Genomic DNA, 22,981 nt, shown 5'->3' with positions numbered 1-22,981 from the left:
CCAAGACTCAAGGCCAACCCCTGAGGCCCCAGGATCCAGGCATGCCTCTGTGGACCCAGGCTCCAAGTCAGCCCAGTGTCAGGCCAACCCCTATGGCCTCAGTCTTCAGTGGATACAGTGTCCAGGCATGCTCCAGCAGACCTGGTGTCCATGTCTGCCCCTGTGGACCCAGGCTCCAGGCCACCTCCCATGAACCCAGGACCAAGGCGTACCCCTGTGGACTCAGGATTCAGGACCACCCCAGCACTATACCCACCTTGTGGACCTAGTTGCCAGGTCCACCCCGGTGGAGCCAGGTTCTAGGCCCATCCTCATGGACCGAGATGTGAGGCTTGCCTGCCAGGTGACCCAAACTCTAGACCAACCCACTCAAGGAATCCAGTAGCAAGCCAGACTATGGATCTGACCTGATGGCCCATGCATAATCTCTTGATGGGCTGATTGGTGAAAAGATTTCCCTGCTGAGCCTACTCTGTAATGACTGGAAGAGATTTCTGCTTCAGGTATGCAGACACCAACACAAGGCCACAAGGACCATGAATAATCAGGGAAACATGATTGCACCAAAGGAACAAAATAAAACACCAGTAACTGACCTAAAGAAATGGAAATCTATGAATTTAAAATAATCATCTTAAAGCTCAGTGAGCTACAAAAGATCACACAGAACAACTAAACTAAATCAGGGAAGCAATATATGAAGAAATTGAGAAGTTCAACAAAGAGATAGAAATCATAAAAAAGAACCAAACAGGAATTTTAGAGCTGAAGGACACAATGACTGAACTGAAATATTTCATAGAAAGCTTCAATGACAGACTCAGTCAAGTAGAAGAAAGAATCAGTGAACTCAAAGGCAGGTCATTTGAAATTACCCATTCAAAGGAACAACAACAACAACAAAAGAATGAGAAAGAGTGAAGAAAGGCTATAGGATTTTGGGGATATCACCAAGCAAACTAATATATTCAGAATGGGTTTCTGAAAGGAGCAGAGAGAGAAAAAGGAGCAGAAACTTTACATTAGACAAACATTGACAAAACATTTCTTCCTAAATTTGGAGTGGGAAATGAACATTCAGATTTAAAAAGACCAAAGAACCCCAAATAGATTAACAATAAGGGTATATTCACAAAGACAACATTATAATCAAGTTCTTTAAAGTCAAAGACAAGGTGAGGATTTTGAAAGCAGCAAGAGGAAAGCAAATCATCACATATAAGGGGACCTTCATAAGACTATCAGTGGATTTCTTAGCAGAAACCTTGCAGGCCAGAAGAAAGTGGATGAAAAAAGTGCTGAAAGAAAAAAGCTGCCAACCAGGAACACTCTGTCTGCAAGGCTGTCCTGAGGAAATAAAGGCGATATAAAGACTTTCCCAAACAAACAAAAGCTGTGTGAGTTAATCACCACTAGACCTGCCTACAAGAATTGTTAAAGGGAGTTCTTAAAGTTGAAATGAAAGAACACTAACTGACAACATGAAAAGATATGAAAGTATAAAACTCACTGTAAAGGTATGAATATACTCAAATTCTGAATGCTCTAATACTGTAATTTTGTTGCATAAATTACTTTTAGCTCATATAGAAGTTAAAAGACAAAGTATTAAAAATAATTATAGCTATAATAATTTGTTAATATCACAGTATGTAAGACATGTGAATTGTGACACACATAAGCTAAAAATGGGCGGATGGAAAAAGCTATAATATGCAAGTGGTAACCAAAAGAGAGTAGGGATAGCTATAGTTAGATAAGACAGACCTGAAGTCTAAAATTGTCACAAGATACGAAGATTATTACATAACAATAAAGAGGTTAATTCATCAAGAGGATGTAACAATTGTAAATATAAATTTGCCCAACACTGGAGCACCTAAGTATATGAAGCAAATATGAACAGAATTGTAGGGAGAAATAGATGCCATTATAATAATAGTAGGGGACTTCAGTACCCCACTTTCAATAATGGATAGATCATCCAGACAGAAAATCAATAAGGAAACAGACTTGAATAACACTATAGAACAAATAGACCTAACAGACATTTACAGAACATTTCATCCAACAGCACAAGAGTATACATTCTTTTTAAGTATGTATGGAACAATCTCCAGGATAGAGCATATGTTAGGCCACAAAACAAGTATTAACACATTTCAGAAGATTGAAATCATATCAATTATCTTTTTTGACCACAGTGATAGAAAACTGAAAATGAATAATAGAAGGAAATTCTGAAAATTTACAAAGATGTGGAAATTAAAAACTCCCTCTGAACAACGAATTTGTCAAAAAAGAAATCAAAACCAAAAAATACTTTGAGACAAATGAAAATGAAAACACCACATAGCAAACTTACAGAGTGCAGCAAAAGTATTTCTCAGAAGGACATTTATAGTGACTAATGCCTACATTAAGAAAAAAGAAAGATCTTAACCTATCTGTATACCTCAAGGAACTAGAAAAGGTAGAACAAACTAGGCCCAAAGTTAGCAGAAGGAAGGAAATAATAAATTTCAGAGCAGAAATAAGTGAAATAGAGATTAGAAAAACAAAAGAAAAGGTGAGTGAAACTAAGGTTTGGTATTTTGAAAAGATAAACAAAACTGACAAAACTTTAGCTAGAATAAGAAAAAAAGAGAAGAGTCAAATAAATAAAATTATAAATGAAAGCAAAGACATTACAACTTACACCACAGGAATAGGGATCCTGCGGCTGCTGCAAACAATTATATATTAACAAATTAGATAACCTAGAATAAATGGATGAATTCCTAGAAATATCCAACCTACAAGACTGAATCATAATAAAATAGAAAATGTGAACAAACTGATAATGAGTAATGATATTGAATCAGTAATCAAAACTTCCTAACAAAGAAAAGCCCAGGATCTTATGGCTTCACTGCCTTTACTACCAAACATTTTACAAAGAATTTTTGCCATCCCTTTTCAAAATCTCCAAAAAATTGAAGATGAAGGAACACTTTCAAACTCATTTTTTGAGGCCACCATTACCCTGATACCAAAGCAGAGAAGGACACTACAAGGACAGAAAATTATAGGCCCAGTATCCCTGATGAACATAGATACAAAACTCAACTGAATACTGGCAAACTGTATGCAATAGTATTGGAAAAGGATTACTATATACCATCATCTATTGGGACTTACCCCTGGGGTGCAAGGATGGTTCAACATACACAAATTAATAAATGTTGTACATCACATTAAGAGAATGAAAGATAAAAATCATATGATCATTGCAATAGATTCAGAAAAACCATTTGACAAAGTTCAGCACCCTACATGATAAAAACTCTCAACAAAGTAGATATAGAAGGAGTATACTTCAATATAATAAAGACCAAATGTGAGAAATCCACAGACAACATTGTACTCTATGATCAGGAACAAAACAAGGATGCCCACTCTAACCACTTCTATTCAATATAGTACTGGAAGTCCTAGCTAGAGCAGTAAAGAAACCAAAGATAAAGAAATCAGAGGCATCTAAATTGGAAAGATAGAAGTAAAACTGTATCTGTTTGCAGATGACATGATGTTATATATAGAAAGCACTAAAGACTCCACCAAAATTTTTTAGAATTAATAATTTAGTTTAGTTGCAGGATACAACACATTAAAAAATCAGTAGTATTTCTACACAATAACAACAGACTCTCCAAGAAAGAAATGAAGAAAACAATCCCATTTACAATAGCATCACAAGGAAATTACTTAAGAATAAATTTAAGCAAGGAGGTGAAAGACCTATATACTGAAAACCATAAAACAATAATAAAAGAAATTGAAGATGAGAAAAATAAACGGAAAGATTTCTTGTGTTCATGAATTGAAAGAATCAATATTACCAAAATGTCCATACTACCTAAAGCTATCTACAGAGTCAATGAAACCCTATCAAAATTGTAATGGCATTTTTTCATAGAAATAGAAAAAATGACCCTAAAATTCATATTGAAGCACAAAAGAAGCTGAATTGCCAAAGCAACCTTGAGCAAGCATTACAAAGTTGGAGGTGTCACACTATCTCAAAATATACTGCAAAGCTATAGTAATTAAAGTAGCCTGGTAATGGCATAGAAACAAACATATTGATCAAGGGAATGGAGAAGAGAACCCAGAAATAAATCCACACATATGTGGTCTATAGATCTTTGACAAATTGATAAATGTGCCAAGAACACACAACGGGGAAAAGACAGTTTCTTTAATAACAAATGATGTTGAGAAAACTGGATATTCACATGCAGAAGAATGAAATTGGACCCTTACCTCACACCATATGTAAAAATAAATTCAAAATGAATTAAGACTCACACTTAAGAAATGAAATCATAAAACATAAGGGAAAAGCTGCTTGATGTTGGTCTGGGCAATGATTTTTTGGATTTGACCCCAAAAGCACAGGCTACAAAAGCAAAAATAGACAAATGGGATTGCATCAGACTATAAAGCATCTGCACAACAAACATCAACAGAGTGAAGAGACAACCTATGGAATGGGAGAAAATATTTGTAAATTATACATCAGATAAGGGGCTCATTTCAAATTTATATATATATAAGGAGCTCAAACAACTCAATAGCAAGATAACAACCCAATTTAAAAATAGGCAAAAGACCTGAACAGACATTTTTCAAAAGAAGACATACGAATGGCCAACAGATGTATGAAAAGGTGCTTAACATCACTAATCAGTGAATTGCAAATAAAAACCACAATGAGATATTACCTCCCACCTGTTAGAATGGCTGTTATAAAAAAGACAGTAGATAAGTGTTGGAGAGGATGTGGTTAAAAGGGAACCCTTCTTGTACACTGTTGGTGGGAGTGTAAATTGGTATAGCCATTACGGAAAACATTATGGAGGTTCTTGAAAAAGTTAAGAACTTCCAAATGATCCAGCAATTACACTTTTGGGTATATATCCAAAGGAAATGAAATCAATATCTCAGTGAGATCTCAGTAGTCTCACATTCATTGCAGCATTATTCACAACAGCTAAGATATGGAAACAGCCTAAGTGCCTTGTCAACAGATAAAGAAAATGTGGTATATATACACGTGGAATATTACTCAGCCTTAAAAAGGAAAGAAATCCTGTCATTTGTGACAACTTGGAGGAAACTGGAGGACGTTATGCTAAGTGAAATCAGCCAGGCACAGAAAGACAGAGATACTGCATGACCTCACTTACATGTGGAATCTAAAAAAGTCGTACTCATAGAAGTACAGAGTAGAGTGATAGCTTCCAGGGGCGGAAGGGTGGGAGAAATGGGAAGATGTGGTTAAAGGGTACAGAGTTTTAGTTATACAGGATGAAGGAGTTCTGAAGATCTAATGTACAGCATGGTGAGTGTACTTTAATGATATTGCATTATATACATGAAATCAACTAAGAGTATATCTTAAATGTTCTCACCACAAAAATAAAGAAAGGTAACTGTGAGGCGATCAATATGTTAATTAACTTTATTGTGGGAATTTTTTCATGATACATCACATCGTACATTGTAAATACATACAATTTTTGTTTGTCTATTATACCTCAATAAAGTTCAAAAAAATTTTAAAACAAATGACAAAATAACTAATCCTCTATACTTGATTTTTCAATTCATTTCCAGTTTTTAGATACCATATATATTGCTATGGTGAACATCCTTGTACATATATACCTTTATTTCTATAGGAACAATTACTAGAAGTGGAATGCCTTGGTGAGAAATGAGAGTGTGGACATTTAAAAACTGTATGTATTCTGTCATCAGACTGTTATTCAGAATGATTGTTTTCAATTTACATTCCCGCCGGCAGTGCATGAGATGTGGTCGTCAGTTACTTCTACCAGCTTACTTTATCTCACCCTAGACAATGCTGGGCATTACGATTTAAAAATGTTTTCCTGATTTGATGAGTAAAAATAACAAGCTGCTGTTTTAACTTTCATTTCTTATTTATTCATGAGGTTGAACATTTTTCAGTTTTGTTGGCCATTTGTATACTTCTTTCTGTTTTTCATTGGTTGATTATTTTTGCCCATTTTTCTGCTGAGGTGTTGGTGTTTTTCTTAACATTTACTTTATCCTATCTTTCTGCCCATTTTCCAAGTATTTAATGATATATCATTTTGGATTTTTTACTTAGATTTTTAAATATATTTTCTAGATGAAACATCTTTACTTTTAATGCAAGTGTTATTTTTAATACTTGCATTAAGTTAAATAACTGTATTTGAAATTATTTAAGTGCTTTTATGCTTACTGGGATTTTATTTATTTGGATTGCTCTCTTGGTCAGCTAAAGTATGATTTCTGACAATTTTTATGAAGACTAATGGCAGGGGAAGGGTGGTGGCATATTCTCTGAGTCCTTGCATTATGGGAGAGTTACTTTCTATACTTTTATATCTTCATAGCTCCTTGAATGGCTATAGGATTCTTGGGTAACAAACTTCTCCCCTTAAAACTTTACAGATATTGTTCCCATGATCTCTTATGTTTGATGTTAGGGAGATGCGTAAGGCCATCTTCATTTTGCTTCCATTTTAGTAATCTGTATTTTCTCTTTGGACATTTATAGTGTTTTATATTTAATATTTTAACAGAATATGTTTATGTACTTGTTCAACCATTTCGTAGTACAGACTCAGGCCTTTTCACAACTTTGGAAATTATTCTTCTATTATATCTTTGATTATTCTTATATTTCCCTGTATTTTGCTTTCATTTTGAGATTCCTGTTGTATGTATTTTGTCCTCCAGAATCTGTACCTCAAGTTTTATCTTTTTGGTCACTTAATTTTTCATTTTCCCTCTAAGTTTTTGGAGAACTTCTTGAGTTCAATCATCCAGTTCAGTAATTTGATTTTTCTGCAGCAGACATTGTGCCGTTGACTCCATTTATCATCATTTTAAATGAAGCAAAACTATTAAAAAGAAAATCAACTCCAAGCAGTCTTTCTGGATCTCAGGCTGTTCCTCTATCTGCATGTCTGCTTGCCCCGTTTTCACAAATGCAGTGCCTTTTTGAATCAAGTGTCTGTTTGAAAAACTAAGAATTTTTAAAAATTTTTTCCTTTGACTAAACCTTTTTCAGAAGAGACAGTTTCAAAATGGCTCCATTCCTTTGAACTGTAGTGTTTTTGCACAGATCTGGTGATTTCTCCTTGTCTGTTTATTCTTGCAGAAAGAGGCTTACAGGCCTTATAAAAAGAGGTCCAGTGGCTTACAGGCAAGTAGTTGAGATTGGTTGTGTGAGAGATTAGTATGGATTCGTGGCCAAATCCTTTCCTTCACTTGAAGGAAGAAGGAAGAAAATGTATCCTTTCATGACCAGAAAATTGGAGTGTGCTTAATAATTTGGTTTTGTCTTTATGTTGTATGGGTGCTTGCAGCGTGAGCAAACCATGGTTGGGTTTGGCCCACCCCTGCTATAGCTGCTTGCTCCAGTTCCTCGCCTCAGCAATGCCTGCTTCTCGCAGAGTGGCGGATTGTAAGAGCAACACATCCTGGGGTCCATGCCTGCCACAGGTTGTGTGCGTATAATGCTGCCCTGCAGAGGTAAGAGTCCTGCCCTCTGGGTTTCCCATAGCTTCTCTTTCCTCCTACTCTTCATTTCCTGAGTTAGAGGGTGAGCATTTTTCTCATTATATGATTGATATATTTATCAGGCATGCTGCTCTTTCAGAGAGACAGTCATGTGCCAGCCTTCTGTGCCCTATACTATCTCCCCTATGCTATCTCCAGCACAGTTCCTTGTACTTCCAGCATATTGAGCACCTTTCCCTAATATTTAGTGCTGAAATTTCAGCACTAATATTTAGTGCTGAAAGAGGTTTCGATCTATTTTTTATCTTTCATTCATCGTCTCATTGGGAATCTAGGCATGGGGCAGGTAGGTGTCTGTGTTCATATTGACATCTTGCCAGGAAGCTTCCCCTCCTCCTTTCATTGGCTGTTAAACTCTGAAAATGTTCTCAGTCATGGATGTCCCATGTCTAGGAAAAATAAGGTCATAAATATTAAGATTGAGAGATGAGAATGGACAGGTGAGTAAGAATGAAAAGCTTCAGTGATTGTGTGAAGCTGGGGAGATTGGATTTCAGTATTGGGCTTATTTACCTCAAGAGTTCTTTTAGCCAAGCTCCTGATTGTTACTTTAAGAAATTTAGTTGAAATAACCCTGGTGACACACTGGACAACAAAACTAAGCAAGTAAGGGCTGGGACAAATTTAGGATGATCACATGTTCCAATTTGTTCTTGGGGGAGGGGATTGCGGGATGCGGGACTTTCAGTGTTAAGACCAGGAAAGTCCCGGGCATGAATTGGTCACCCTTGCGTAAATTATGCCTTTGCACTGTGGTCTTTTATGTATGAGAGGAGATTTCATGCTACAATGAATACTCATAGCTCTCTTAACCCACTGCCAGGGAATGCAGCGTTTAGCCAGCAAAGAGGGAGAGCTTATTTTCTATTTATGTTTTGTTGAATAATCTACAAACTCTGATTCCAGTTGGATATAGAGTCAGTCAATTTTTAACTGTATTCTGCACTAGCTCTGGCAAATAGACATTCTTTATTGTTTACTTTCTAAAAATTATTAGTAGCAGTCTTTTAAACCTGGGAATGTCTTTAGTATTTTTTTGAGATGTACTATCTGTGAAGCTTGAGCCACTTTTAATATAGTTTTAGATAAATTAGAAGCTCTTAAATGAGAATTATGGGGTTCTTTTTAAAAGTCATAAAGGATTAGAGACAGTTGGAAGCAGTTTCAAAAGAGTTGTTTGATTAGAGAGTTGCCAAGGATTTTAATAAAGGGGCAAGCCCCGAAGTATTACTTCTAATGTTGTGTTTGCCAGTTGGCCTACATCGGATTAATTGCTCCTCAGTGGAACAAAAACACTAAACAAATATGTTCATTAAGATGATTTTTTCCCCCTAATGATTTCTATGAATCCTAGTCTTGATAGCATAGGAGTAATAAGGCTTTTATTCGGGTAGATGAGACTGGCATTTACGTGTTTCCTAGAAATTGTTCCAGCCATTTATGGAAATCTGGCCTGGGGAACCCCCTTTAACCCCCACTCTTTATTGCTCTGCTTGTCTCCGAAATCCCTTTTAGACAAAATAGTCACGATCAACCAGGAATGCTCAGGAGTGTCCTTAGCCAGAGGCCTCAGAGACTACAAATTGAAAGAGAGAATTGGTCATTTGGTCTTCTTCATTAGGCCTTAAAGCCACACTTCTGAGCCCAGGTCTGCAGAGGTTGGATCTGCTTTGATCCTCTATATCATTGTATTTATATTTGCATTTTAAACTCCAGATGTATCACTAATGTTTTCATCCTCACCTCTTACTGCATTTTGTAATATTGTCTATACAGTGTCCTAATGTTTTGTGACTTTACCTTCAATCAGGTTTTCCTGTGAAAATCCCAAGAGTTGCTCTTGATTCTGCCCTACACCCTGACTTCACTTATTCAGTCCATTAGCAGGCCCTGTTGTCTTTTCCTAAAACATTCTGAATCCGATCACTGCTTATCAGCTTCCCTCCTGTCACTATAGCCCAAGTCACTGTCAACTCCTGTATGACCTATTGCAACAGCTTCCTCACTAGTCTTCCTGCTTAAACTCTTATTTCCCTTAAGTCCTCTCTCTTTCCTATAAAGCTGCTAGAATGGTCTATTCAAAGTTAGATCAGACTATTTCCCTGCTTAAAATTTTCTAAGAGCTTCCCAGAGTATCTCCATGACCAACAGAGACCTCCATAATCTGTCCAACTTCCCCTTGAACCTTGCTCTCCTTGCTTGCTCACCATACTACAATCACCCTAGCCTTTCTTTTTCCTCAAATACAACAGGCTTATTCCCACTTTAGTGCCTTGGCCCTACCTATTTCCTCTTCCTGAAATTTTCTCACCCCAGATCTTGGCATTTCTGCGTCATTATTCAGATCTCAGCTTAAATGTCAACAATGAAGTGTGTATAAAGTTCTTGGGAAAATAAAGTAATGGAATCAGGCTCTCCTGGCCTCAGGGCCGGTTGGGGGTGGCTCAGTAAACAAATTGTGTGTATGTGTGGGTGGAGTTGGTGCCCATGCGTGGCGCCGTGGCTTTGCTGGCATTTGCCTTGGGCGGAAGCTGCTCCGTGCAGTCATGCTCTCCAACCTATGGCTTCCAAGGACCTGTTTGCCGGTTACCTAGCTCATAGACCTGCGTGTAAGGGGTCTGGTGACCCAGCCTGGCGTGTGAGGGGTCTGGGGACCCAGCCTGGCATGTGAGGGGTCTGGGGACCCAGCCTGGCATGTGAAGGGTTTGCGACCCCAGTCTGTGAACGGGCTTGAGGGGTCTGTGAGCTCCAGACGCAGCCCTAGCTCGACAATTGGCTCAGTCGGTGCAGGATTACGGGAAGGTAAAAGAGCCGGACAACTGGTGTGGTCAAGGAGCTTTACAAAAGTATTGCACTATTCCCTTGTACCCCCACTAATTCGTAAACTTATTAAATAATCTTGCTTTATTTTCTCCATAGCATTTCACAACTGAACTTCTTTGTTCGTTTGTTTATTGTATATCTTCCCCTTCATAATGTAACCTCCATGAGAGCAGGGACTTTGTTTTGTTCATTGTGCCTAGAATAGTGCTTGGTGCTTAGTAGGTGGTCATCCTGTTATTCAGTTAAGTAACATACATAGAGTTCTTTTTTTTTTTTTTTTGCTGTGAGTACACCCTGAGGGAATAACGCTATATACTTATATATCTGTTTGTATTATTGGTCTCGAGATGGTGACCTAGACAGTCAAAAGAGTTTTTTGAACACTTTTCAGTTGATGTATACCAGTTTATTTTTTAAATAGAGGGTTGCTTTTTTTTTTAAAGAACAGTTTTAGGTTCACAGCAAAGCTGAGCAAAAAGTACAGAGAGTTCCTATATACCTCTGCCCCATACATGCATGCACAGCCTACCCCACTATCAACATCGCGCACCAGAGTGGTACATTTGTTCCAGTGGATGAACCTACAGAAACATGGCATTATCATCCATAGTCTATAGTGTATATTACAATTCCCTCTTGGTGTTGTATATTCTATGGGTTTCGAAAAATGTATAATGACGTATATCTACCGTTACAGTGTCATACAGAAAGAATATTTTCACTACCCTAAAAATCCTCTGTGCTCTGCCTGTTCATCCTTCTCTCCCCCTACCGCCTGGCAACCCTTGAATTTGATACTGTCTGTAGTTTTGTCTTTTCCAGAATGTCACGTAGCTGGAATCATACAGTATGTAGTCTTTTCACATTGGCTTATTTTACTTATCAATATGCAATTAAGGTACTTCCATGTCTTTTTATGACTTGATAGTTCATTTCTTTTTAGCACTGAATAATATTCCATTGTTTGGATGTACCGCTGTCTATCCATTCATCTACGGAAGGACATCTTGGTTGCTTCTAAATTTTGGCAGTTATGGATAAAGCTGTTATATACATTCATGTGTAGGTTTTTGCGTGGACATGTTTTCAACTCCTTTGGGTAAATACCAGTGACCATGATTGCTAGATGATATAGTAAAAGTATGTTTAGTTTTGTAATAAACTGCCCAACTGTCTTCCAAGGTGGCTGTACTATTTTGCATTCTCACCAGTAGCAAATAGGTGTTTCTGTTGTTTCACATCCTCACCAGCATTTGATATTGTCAGGGTTTGGATTTTGGCCATTCTAGATGGTGTAGAGTGGAATTCTCATTGCTGTTTTAATTTGCAGTTCCCTAATGACATATGAGTTGAACATCTTTTTGTGTGCTTATTTGCCAACTGTGTATCTTTTTTGGTGAGGTGTCTGTTCAGGTCTTTTACCTGGTTTTTAATCAGGTTTTTTTTCTTTCTTTTTTTATTGTCAAGTTTTAAGAGTTTTTTGAATATTTTGAATAATAGTTTTTTATCAGATATCTCTTTTGCAAATATTTTCTCCCAGTCTTTGGCTTGTCTTCTCTTTTTCTTCAATAGCTACTTTCCCCCTTCTCCTACTGGAAACAAGAGGAGATTTTTCTCAGATCCTCACTGTGAGAATCTGGTAGAACTTCTGGAGATAAGACTCACAGAAGTTTGGGGACCCCCTATGACTTAGTCCCCCTGAATTTTATAACTCTCCATCTTGTCCACATTGAATCTCTAGTAATTTGTTAATTAATTTGTTAATTTGTTAAACCTAAACTGAATTACAGTTCAAGTTTTTCTACCCTGTTACTAGTTCCCACAGATGTTTCTGTTGGTTTGTTTCTACTCTGGTGAGTTGTGATTCTCTGTTTCTAGTTTATCTGTCCCTGGGGCTGGGATGGGGGGGTGAGGGTTGATAAAATTAGGTGTGATTGAGAAACATTGCTCTTGGGTTTACAATGTACATTTTTAACTTATTACAATATATCTTAGAATGTTATACCACCTTTTCTGTAGTGTCAGTATCTTAAAGTAGCATAATTCTATTTTTTCTCTCCTTTTCCTGGTGTTGTTTTCATGCATTTTACTTCTACATATGTTGTAAACCTCATAATACATTGTTATTATTTTGGCTTTAATCAACCATTTATATTTTAATGATATTGTTTATGACACTTTTCATTCCTTTGGACAGATCCAAATTCCTTCTGATATTATTTTTCTTTTGCCTTAAGAATTTCTTAACAATTCTTACAGTGTAAGTCTACTGAATATAAATTCTTTCATTTTTTTCTGGAAAATTTTTATTTCGCTTTCATTTTGGAAAAGTATTTTCACTGGGTATAGAATTCTAGATTGACAGTTTTTTTCTTTGAGTATTTTAAATATGTCACCTGGTTGTTGTCTCAACTGTATGGCTTCCAATGAGAAGTTTGCTCTTGTTCTAGTCTTTGTCCCTCTGTATTTAATATGTCTCTTTGTCTGCCTGCTTTTAAGATTTTGTCTTAATCACTGATTTTCAGATATTTGATTATGATGTACATTAGTTTGGTCTTATTTATTTATCTATCTATCTATCTATCTATCTGTTTATTTATTGTTTTTCTTTGCTTAGAGTTCATTGGACTATTAGATTTCTGGGTTTATTGTTTTTATGTAATTTGGAAAATTATCAGCCCTGTTCCTACAAATATATAATTATATTTTGTCATTCTCCCTCCCCTGGGACTCAAATTACATTTATGTTGAACTGCTTAATATTGTCCCATAGGTCATTCATGTTCTTTCATATTTTTGTAGTCTTTTTTCTCTGGTCACTTTATTTTGGGTAGTTCTGTGTGTTCTTGCTCACTGATCTTTTCTTCTTCAGTGTCTAAATTGCTGTTAATCCCATTCAATGGGATTTTTATTTCAGGTAACTACATATTTAATCTTTAAAAGCTTTATTTAGTATATATATAAAATGAAAGATAAGTATATATAAACAGAAAAGAAAGATATGTATATATCTTACATATCGTGTGTGTTTATGTGTATGATTTCTCTCCTCTGTTAACATTTTGAATGGATGCCGAATATTGCACATTTTATTTGTCGGGTGCCTGATTTTGTTGTGTTCTTTTAAATACTGTTGGATTTTGCTCTAATGAATAATTAAATTACTTGGAATATGTTGGATCCTTTTGAACCTCAGTTTTAAGCTTTGCTAGGTGGGTCTAGAGCAACCTTTAACCTAGGACTAATTTAGCCCTGCTACTAAGGTGATGCTTTTCTAGGGATTACCTAGTATCTCATGCAGAAGGAGCCATTCCAGCTGCTAGGAACACAAAGTATTCCTGGCCCTGTGTGAGGTCTGTGACTTGTTCAGCCTGATGCTTTCTGGTCCTTCTTTTTCAGCCCTTGCGACGTTTTCATTCTCACACGCACAGATCAATGCTCAGCCAAAGACCCGGGTGAACCCTTCTACAGATCGCTGCTTGCTCTCTCTCTCTCTACTGGTTCTTCTCTTCCAGTATTTTGCCTTTCAAGTCCTGCTGCCTTGGCCTTCCCAAAGTCCAATCTCTGTCTTCTCAAATCAATGAGAAAAAACTGAGAACTCTGGGTTCTGACTTCCCCTTTCCCTACTCTGTGGCACTAAAACTGTTTTCGTGGAATAAGTGTAATTGTAGGCCTCACCTATTTTGTTTCTCTTCTCCCTGAGATCTAACTTGCTCTGTTTTTCAGTGTGGGAAACTTTTATTTTATTTTTTTTAAAGATGACAGGTAAGGGGATCTTAACCCTTGGCTTGGTGTTGTCAGCACCACACTCAGCCAGTGAGCCAACCGGCCATCCCTATACAGGATCCGAACCCACGGCGTTGGTGTTATCAGTACCACATTCTCCCGAGTGAGCCATGGGCCAGCCCAGTGTGAGAAACTTTTGATTCATATTTTTGGTTTGTTTAAGGTAGGAGGGTAAACCTTATCACTGTTATTTCTCAATATCCATCTGTAGAAGTCCTTTAGTTGACATTTTGCATTTCCTGTCTGTGTTTAGAAGTAATATCGTAGGTTGTTTTTGCTGACACATAAGGGGCCTAGTGGCCTTTGCTTCTTAATTTAAGTCATTGTCTTGTATCTTCATCAGAAGCTTGTATTGCCTATACAGAAAATCATTGCTGGGGAACATTACCACTCTCTTCTGTGTAGTAGAGGAAATGATGTCCTAAGTAGAGGTGGTAGAGAGTTTGCCTGACACATGACATAATTTCTTAGGATACACAGCAACTTGGCTGTTGACTGTCCCACTGCTTGTGGTTTTAGTATTATTTTTCAACTGATGAATTCACTGTCTACTCCATTCTTGGGTCTTGAATCGACAGGCTTCAATTCTGTTCTGAGCGCCAAGTATGCAACAAGCTGAGTTGGTTGGTTTGTTGCCTAGAAAATTGTTAGGGCAAAACTGATACTTTGATTATGGAGAGCAAAAGGTAGATTTTCAGGTGAAAGATGTTCAGCTCCAAATAACGTAAAATGATTCTGGCTTAAAAGACACAGATAGAATTAGATATGTCATGGGGCTTGCCAGTTAGCTCAGTTGGTTAGAAAATGGTACTGATAAAAGCAAGGTCCAGGGTTCAATCCCTGTACTATCCAGCTGCCAAAATAAATAAATAGATAGATAGATAAATAAATAAATAATTTGGGTGTGCATTGTATGACCACACATAAATAGAGTAACCATATATCCTGTTTGCTGAGGACAGACCTGGTTTATACCTGTTGTCCTAGAATAATTATTGATAATTATTAATTTTCATTCTTGATAGTATATTGGTTTGCATGAAAAAAAATTCACATATAGTTGTCCTGCTTATAAGGAACTATTTAAAGAATACAAGGCAAGCATTAATTCCTTGGTTGCTGTGATTCCTTGAATGATGGATTTACTGTTTACTTTGTATTTTAATTAAGTAGTATATAGTATATACTGACTAGTAAATGTGGTTTTAAAACTTTTTGGTATTTTTCCTGTAGATGATCTCAATGCCACCCACCAACACTGTGTTTTGGCTGGTTCACAACCTCGGTTCAGTTCCACCCATCGAGTGGCAGAGGTAAGTGTAAATAAAAATGTAATTCACACTTAATTGGATGTGACAGAAGTGGTTGAATGAGCAATTTATCATAGAACTTTGGAATAGTATTTGATAGGAAAATTGCTTCCATCTAACTTGACTTTAATCTCTGTTTACTTGCTTTTTTAGCTTTGGGTTGTGTTGGATACAGTTTTAAAAAATCTGTTCACGGCATGGGATAAGTATGTTTTGCTTCTTGGGGTTTTGTTTCTTGGAGAAGGAAAATACCATTGGCAAGTGTTGATAGTTAGAGATTTTCTTAGGGGGTTCTATCTGTCAAGGTCAAGGGCAGGTGATGGCCAGAAGGAAATGGGGTGGATTCATGTGCTTGTGCGCATTAGCTGTGGCTGGGTTCAGATGGTTGAGAATTTACATTTCCCTTAACTCTTTGGTCAGGCTTCTGGGCATGTGAATGTAAATTAAGGAGAAAGTTACAGCAGTGCCAAGGAATTTCTGAGCTCCCCAGTTGTGTTCATAACCCAGATTTTATTGCTAAATTCTGCCACCACTTGCAATGGCTGATGGTCAGCTGATCAGATTAGTTTAGAATGGGAAGTTAAGAGATGAGAAAAACCTAAATAGTTGCCCTTGGGTAACGTGTGCTCAGTTAAGAAGGGTTCCAGAGAGCAGGGGAATAATCATGAAAAGGATTACAAGTTGATCTCCTACCCAAGCTTGTTATCCATGCTTTGCTTTATAGCTTGACTTTTCATGGAACTACAGGGGGACAAGTGTAAGATAGTTGGGTAGAGGGGATACAGCAAAATGGCAGGGAAACACAAATAAATAAACACAGAAGTAGTTGTTTTAGAGACCTAAAAGTAAGTTCTCTTAGGAAGGAGTGAGGGAGGGAAGGAAGGAAAGAAAGAAGGAATGAAAGAGCAAGCATTTGCTCAGTATCTAGTATGTGCCTTGTATTGTATAGAAATATTTCACTTCTTTTGCTACAGACATCTGTCTTTCTAGCTATAACCCTCCCAAGAATCCTGATCTTGTGAATCACTTGAGTATGTGGCTACTTAAGTGTATCTTTCTTACATCTTTCCTATTCTAAACTGGCAGAGTAAACAAGCTCGTTAGTGCTGTGTTCAGAGGGCTATTATAAAATGATGAATAAAAAATTTGGGAAGGTATGTTCAATCAGAATAACAATCATACCTAATTCATAGGGTTCTTATGATGATTAAATGAGTTAATACATGTAAGTCTTCTAGAACAGAGACTGGTGTATAGTACACATTCAAAAAATGGTAGCCACTGTTATGTTATTAAATTATTACTATTCTTTCTATTGCTACTGCTATTACTACTGCTACTACTGTCTTTTCATTTTATTCTGATGAAAAGCTAATTGGAGATAGAACAACCAAAGCTCTTTATGCGAAAGGTTATTCCATCTCCATTTATACATTAATGTGTGCAAAGTAAAGAATGAGATATTAAATCATCAGCAAGTCTTGATTGTAAGAATTGCTATTCATTGAAAGCTGCTATTCTGAAGAAGGGCTTTTAATTTATTCATTGTGCAAACTTTTGTTGAACTTTCTGGTGTTCGGGGTACTCTTTTAGGTACTTGTGAACAAGAACGAATGATATGTTCAGTGTCTTCAAGATGCTTACAGTCTAAGAGTAAGTATGGTACAGAATAAAAAGTAGTAAACAGGACAGGGCTTCACTGGAGAGGTTTGTAGTAGCCTTTCAGAACAGGTAAAATGTAGGGATTGAACATGTAGGAATTAGGGGATTGTAGGGTATTTTTAAGATAGCTAATGGGATAAACCAGGACTAAGGTGGGAATTTTGAGATTGGGGTGGGATGGGGAAGATTGAGTGGCTGTACTTTGACTGGATCCCAGAGTGCCAAAGGGAGTATTGGTTGATAAGGTTGATTTCCTGCATGAGATCAGATTGTGAAAGATCTTGGATCTCAGATTAGGTATTTGAATTTAAGTTGGTTGGCATCTGTGGGCTATTGATTATTTTTTTATCTTGGTAGTAACATATTGAAGATAACTTTAGGAAGATGAAAACGATAGGGACTTCACTTAAACCAGTCAGGATCTGAACTAAGGTAGGAAAAAAAGGAAATTCCCATGAATAATGTAGGGGTCATTGTGTGAGACTTGGCAATTGACTGACTGAAATGGAGAGAGGAATGTAACAATGAATAAACAATTGAATTAACTAACATTTTATTGGTTGCTTTTCATGTGCCAGGCTCTAGAATGACTCTGAGTTTCAAGTCTGAGTGTTTCAGAGAATGACATTACTATTAGTAGAAACAAGGGGTCTGAGATATTTGGGAGCAGCAATAGTTAGTTCAGTTTTGAGCAGATTGAGTTGGAGCCGCCAGGTAGAGAGGTTCAGCAGACAGATGGAAATGTGGCACTAAAACTTGTGAGAGAGCAGGGAACTTCTTGCCCACCATCCAGTGCAATAAATACGCACACAGAAGCTCCCAAAAGGAGCCCTTTGAAGTATGGTTTGAAAAGCATCTTCTGGCCTTGTTGGCTTTTTTTCCAGGTGGACAAATTTCATACTGTCACTAAAGCAGCATTGCTTTCAAATATCCAGAGGCTTAGCTGTCTTTGGTTAGTCATAGCTGTTGTTTGTATCTTCTAATTTTTAGGCCAAATTTTGAGCATTAATTAACTCTAACTAAAGAGTTGAGTTTTCATAGTGATTCTGTTGGGAGAAAAACATAATCCCAAATCTGTGATTTTTATGTTCTCTGTGTGTCAGTTCAAGCTACATGCTATTTTGCTAATTACGTATGTGTGTCGTACAATGTGAATGATGTAAATATCCTGCTTTGTATATTATAGATCAAGTCAGCAAACTATGGCCCACAAACTGGATGCCTGTTTTTGTAAATAAAGTTTTATTGGAACACAGCCACACTCATTTGTTTATATATTGGTTATGGCTGCTTTGGAGCTACAGTGGTAAGAGTTCAATAATTACAACACTAATCTTATGGTGTACAAGCCTAAATTAATATCTAGTTAATATCTAGTTAATATCTATTTGGTCTTTTAAGAAAAAGTTTGCTGACCTCTGTTATAGATGATTTGTATAAACAGGCTTCAAAAGTTACCTTACAGTTAAAAGTAATGTTTTTTAAAAAATCACTGTTTTAAGGTAACTTTTTATTTCTACCAAAAGTAAAAAAAAAATAGTATCTAGTGCTGGCAGAATACAGTGAAACTGGTACATGAATTATACCAGTTTTTCTAATTGATCTACTTTTTGGAAAGCTGTATGAGAATATGTATAAAGCACCATAAAAATATTCATATCTTTGATCTCATACACTGTTTTCAGTAACCAAACCTAGGAAATAATTCAATAAAACTGTATGCATAAATATGTTTATCTAGCATGATTAATAGTTGTGAAAAGTTGGGGCAGAATCTTAATGCCTTTATAGTCTGTATCATTTAATTAGATTGTTGAAAAGTATCTTAATTAGCAGCCATTGAAATAGTTGTTTTAAATACTTATGTACAAATAGTTAAAAACAGCATATACAATGATATGTATACACTGATTACAACTTTGTATGAATCACACATAATAAAAAAAATAAAACAGGTTCAGGTGGTGGGATTATGTTTTTATGTTATTTAAAATTTTTATTTTATCTTATACTATTTTTTCTTTTTACTTTTCTTTTTTTTTTTTTTTTTAAATAAAGATGACCGGTAGGGGGATCTCAACGCTTGACTTGGTGTTGTCAGCACCACGCTCAGCCAGTGAGCCAACTGGCCATCCCTATTTAGGATCCGAACCCGTGGCCTTGGTGTTGTCAGCACCGCACTATCCCGAGTGAGCCACGGGCAACCCTTGTACTATTTTTTCAACAGCAGAAGAAGGAAAAGATTTTTTTCCCCAGCACTGAAGTTACATTATTATTTCCTTCAATAGAAGAAGGAAAGAAATTCATGCAACTTCATAGCCCTCACTGGTTCTGTAAATGTCCTCTCTTTTATACAGTGTTAGCATTATATGTCTCATCTGTGCCAAAGAAATGATTTGCTGTTTTCTACCTATTTGCAATATGTGGGAAACAGATTGTTTTAAGGAAATAATGTTCTGAAATTCATTTTAGCTAATCAGAGAAGAAATCTATTCAGTTTTTTGGTTGCATAGGAATAGATTATGTGTGATGGCTTTGTGACCTTTATTTGATTTTAGTTTTTCCAATATTCTTGGGATTCAACACAGACTATTGTATTTTTTTAATTTAAATTTTATGCATAATTATTTTTTGAATAGGTAGTTACCCAAATGGTTCAGAAAGTGTGTAAGGTTATGTGGTTAAAAGTCTCTTTCTCCTCAAGCCAACCAGTTCCCCTCCCCAGAGGCAGTGTTATTCAGATTCTTGTTATCCGTTTGATGATATTTAATATACAAGCAAATACAGATATAATTTTTAAAAATATTTTTTATACAGATGGTAGCCTGTTCTATACACTATTTTGTTCTTTTTGTTTTATTAAACCTTGGTGATACTTACTCATCAGTACGTAATTTTCATCTTGGAGTAGCTAGTAGCTTTTTTAGACATGACACCAAAAGCACAAGCAACCAAAGGAAAAAATAGATAAGTTGGATTTTATCAAAGTTAAAGGGCGGCTGGTTAGCTCAGTTGGTTAGAATGTGGTGTTAAAACACAAACTGGGATCCCCATACTGGCCAGCTGCCAACAAAACAAACAAAAACCAAAAAAAACCCCTTAAAGTTAAAACTTTTGTGTTTCAAAGTATACCATCAAGAAAGTGAACAGACGACCAGGAGAATGGGAGAAGGTAGTTGCAAATCATATATTTCATAAGGTAGTGTACAGTACTTATACCTAGAATATGTAAGGAATTCTTACAATTCGATAATTAAAGAGAGAAATAATCCAATTTAAAATGGCAAAGGATCTGAATAGACATGTTTCCAGAGAAAGTTTACAAATGGCCAATAAGCACATGAAAAATGCTCAACATCCTTAGTCATTAGGGAAATGCAAATCAAAACCATGATGAGATACCACTTCACACCCCCTGGATAGCTGTAGTCAAAAAGACAGTAACAAGTGTTGAAGAGGATGTGCAGAAAGTGGAGCCCTCCTACACTGCTGGAGAGAAAGTACAGTGGTGCAGCCCCTTTGGGAAACAGTCTGGCACTTCCTCGTAAGATTAAATACAAAGTTAACCCATGACATAGCAATTCCATGCTTAGGTATATACCCGAGAGTAATGAAAATTTGTACATGAATGTTCTTAATGGCTTGATTTACAATAGCCACAAAGTGGAAACAACCCAAGAGTTTATCTTAATAAATGGATAAATAAAACGTGGCATATATGTACAATCGAATATTATTTGGTATTAAAAGGGAATGAAGTACCGATACATGCTACAATGTGGATGAACCTTGAAAATACGCTAAGTGGAAGAAGCCAGTCACAAAAGATCACGTATTGTATGGTTCCATTTATGTGAAATGTCCAGAATAGGTGTATGTATAGGCACAGAAGTAGATTAGTGGTTGCCTAGGGCTGGAAAGTTTGGTGGAAGTGGGAAAGAGTGACTGCTAAAGGGCGCAGGGTTTTTTTGGAGGGTGATAAAAATTAATTAATTGTAATTCTAAAATTAATTGGAGTGATGGTTGCACAACTATTAAATATACTAAAAAACATCAAATTGTATGTTTTAAAGCGTTGAATTTTCTGAGATGTGGATTATATCTCAATAAATCTGTTAATTAAAAAACCCCTAAACTAGGTCTGATCATAGATTCTTTACATCAAATAAAAGTCTGTACTCCCAGGAAAACAAATGTTTCACCTCCCTTCCCTCCACCTTTTTGGCTACAAGTATGGTTACACTACAGTCCATTTAACTAGTTCCCTATTGATGGGAAATTTAGGTTTTTCCAATCTTTAGCTATAATACATGGTAGTGCAATTAATAACCTCTTATGTAGATCACTTTATCCTTGGGAAAGTAAAGGTGCACATAGGAGAACTTTCTAGATATATTGTCATTTAAAGTGATATTGTAGGGATGGCTGTGGGACAAAAGTGAGTGGTAATTCTCTTCCATTCTTTGTTTTTTCTTTAGGGCAAATTGAAGCTGCCTGCCCTTTTACCCCCAGCACCCTGAGATCTTCATATTAAAATATGTATTAGTCAAACCTCTGTTTTTTTGGCACAGAAACTTTGTTTTTCCCATGCTTGTTGATGTCACATTGTATAAAATGTATAAAATGGCAGTAAATGTTCAAAGAATTTTTATACCAGAGGATTAACCTTCAAGATTATTTTCAAGGGCTCAGTTTAAATTATAAATATTAAAATGAAAATATTTTAGGGATATGTTTCCCTCGTTGGGTCTAAAGGATATTTATTTATAGCTTGCTTTTTATCATTCTAGGAAATCGTTTCATTACCAAAACAAACAGATGCACACTCCATCTGCATCCTCTTTTTTTCTGACATATGATCATTTTAAAAAGGAGTTTGTCCATTTGACCTCTGTTTTGCTCCCATGGACTCAGAGAGCCATGAACTAGTTATCTGTGTCCTTGCTGATACCCAGGTGCTAGGTTATGCCTTTTGATGTGCCCTGAGGGCATGAGCCATATATTCTCCATTACTTGAAGAATCTGTTCTGCCAAGGACTACAACTGTATAGTGTATGCTTTTTGCAAAAAAGGAAAATGAGTTCTTTGCTTTGTATTTATAATTTTAATTTTTTTCCTGCGATTACTGCTCTATTTTGTGTGCTTTTAAACCAGTTCTACAGTCTGATTGCTTATCTTTCTCATTGTTAGTCTTAGGGCACTTGATATAAAGTCAGTGTCCTTTTATTCTTGTTTACTTACTCATCCAATTATTACTTATTAAGTTTCTTCTACATTAAGACTCAGTTCTAGATGCTGTGGTATATGTAGAAAATATATATAAAAATAGGGCCTTAGCCTCAGGGAGCCTACTATTTAGTTATAGATATGAGGCCCATATAATAAAAGAAAATCAGCAAGCTGAGTGGCCCAGGTGAGGCCAAGCTGGGCAGCACAGAGCCCAGTGAGCAGGCTACTGTGGTTATGGCTGGGTTAAGGAGTATAGATAACAGCAGAATGCAGCAGAAAGGGGCAGATCTGAACAGTCCTAGGAAGAGTGGCATGGTAAACTTAGATTTTGCTTATAATCTTGATCACTGGTTCTATCTCCACAGTGCTCTGCAGGAACCTTGGATTATATCTTACAGCGCTGCCAGTTGGCTCTGCAGAACGTCTGTGACAATGTAGATGATGGTGATGTCACTTTGAAATCCTTCGAGCCTGCAGTTTTGAAACAAGGAGAAGAAATTCACAATGAGGTGAGGACTTTCAAGAAT

General features: G+C 36.5%; 1 protein-coding gene across 1 annotated transcript in view; it reads left to right on the top strand.

The window, feature by feature from the left end:
* The window catches only part of FTO (FTO alpha-ketoglutarate dependent dioxygenase), a 368,578-nt gene that overhangs the window by 141,916 nt on the left and 203,681 nt on the right, over window positions 1–22,981 (top strand). Inside the window, exons 5-6 of the mRNA XM_063112160.1 lie at window positions 15,487–15,566; window positions 22,820–22,963. Of these exons, the coding sequence (XP_062968230.1) occupies window positions 15,487–15,566; window positions 22,820–22,963 (224 nt within the window). The remainder of the gene's footprint in view (window positions 1–15,486; window positions 15,567–22,819; window positions 22,964–22,981) is intronic.

The sequence above is a fragment of the Cynocephalus volans genome, chromosome 10, assembly GCF_027409185.1.
Source record: "Cynocephalus volans isolate mCynVol1 chromosome 10, mCynVol1.pri, whole genome shotgun sequence".
Taxonomy (NCBI): Eukaryota; Metazoa; Chordata; class Mammalia; order Dermoptera; family Cynocephalidae; genus Cynocephalus; species Cynocephalus volans.
The sequence above is the reverse complement of the archived record's forward strand: the minus strand, read 5'-3'. Positions and strand labels throughout refer to the sequence as shown.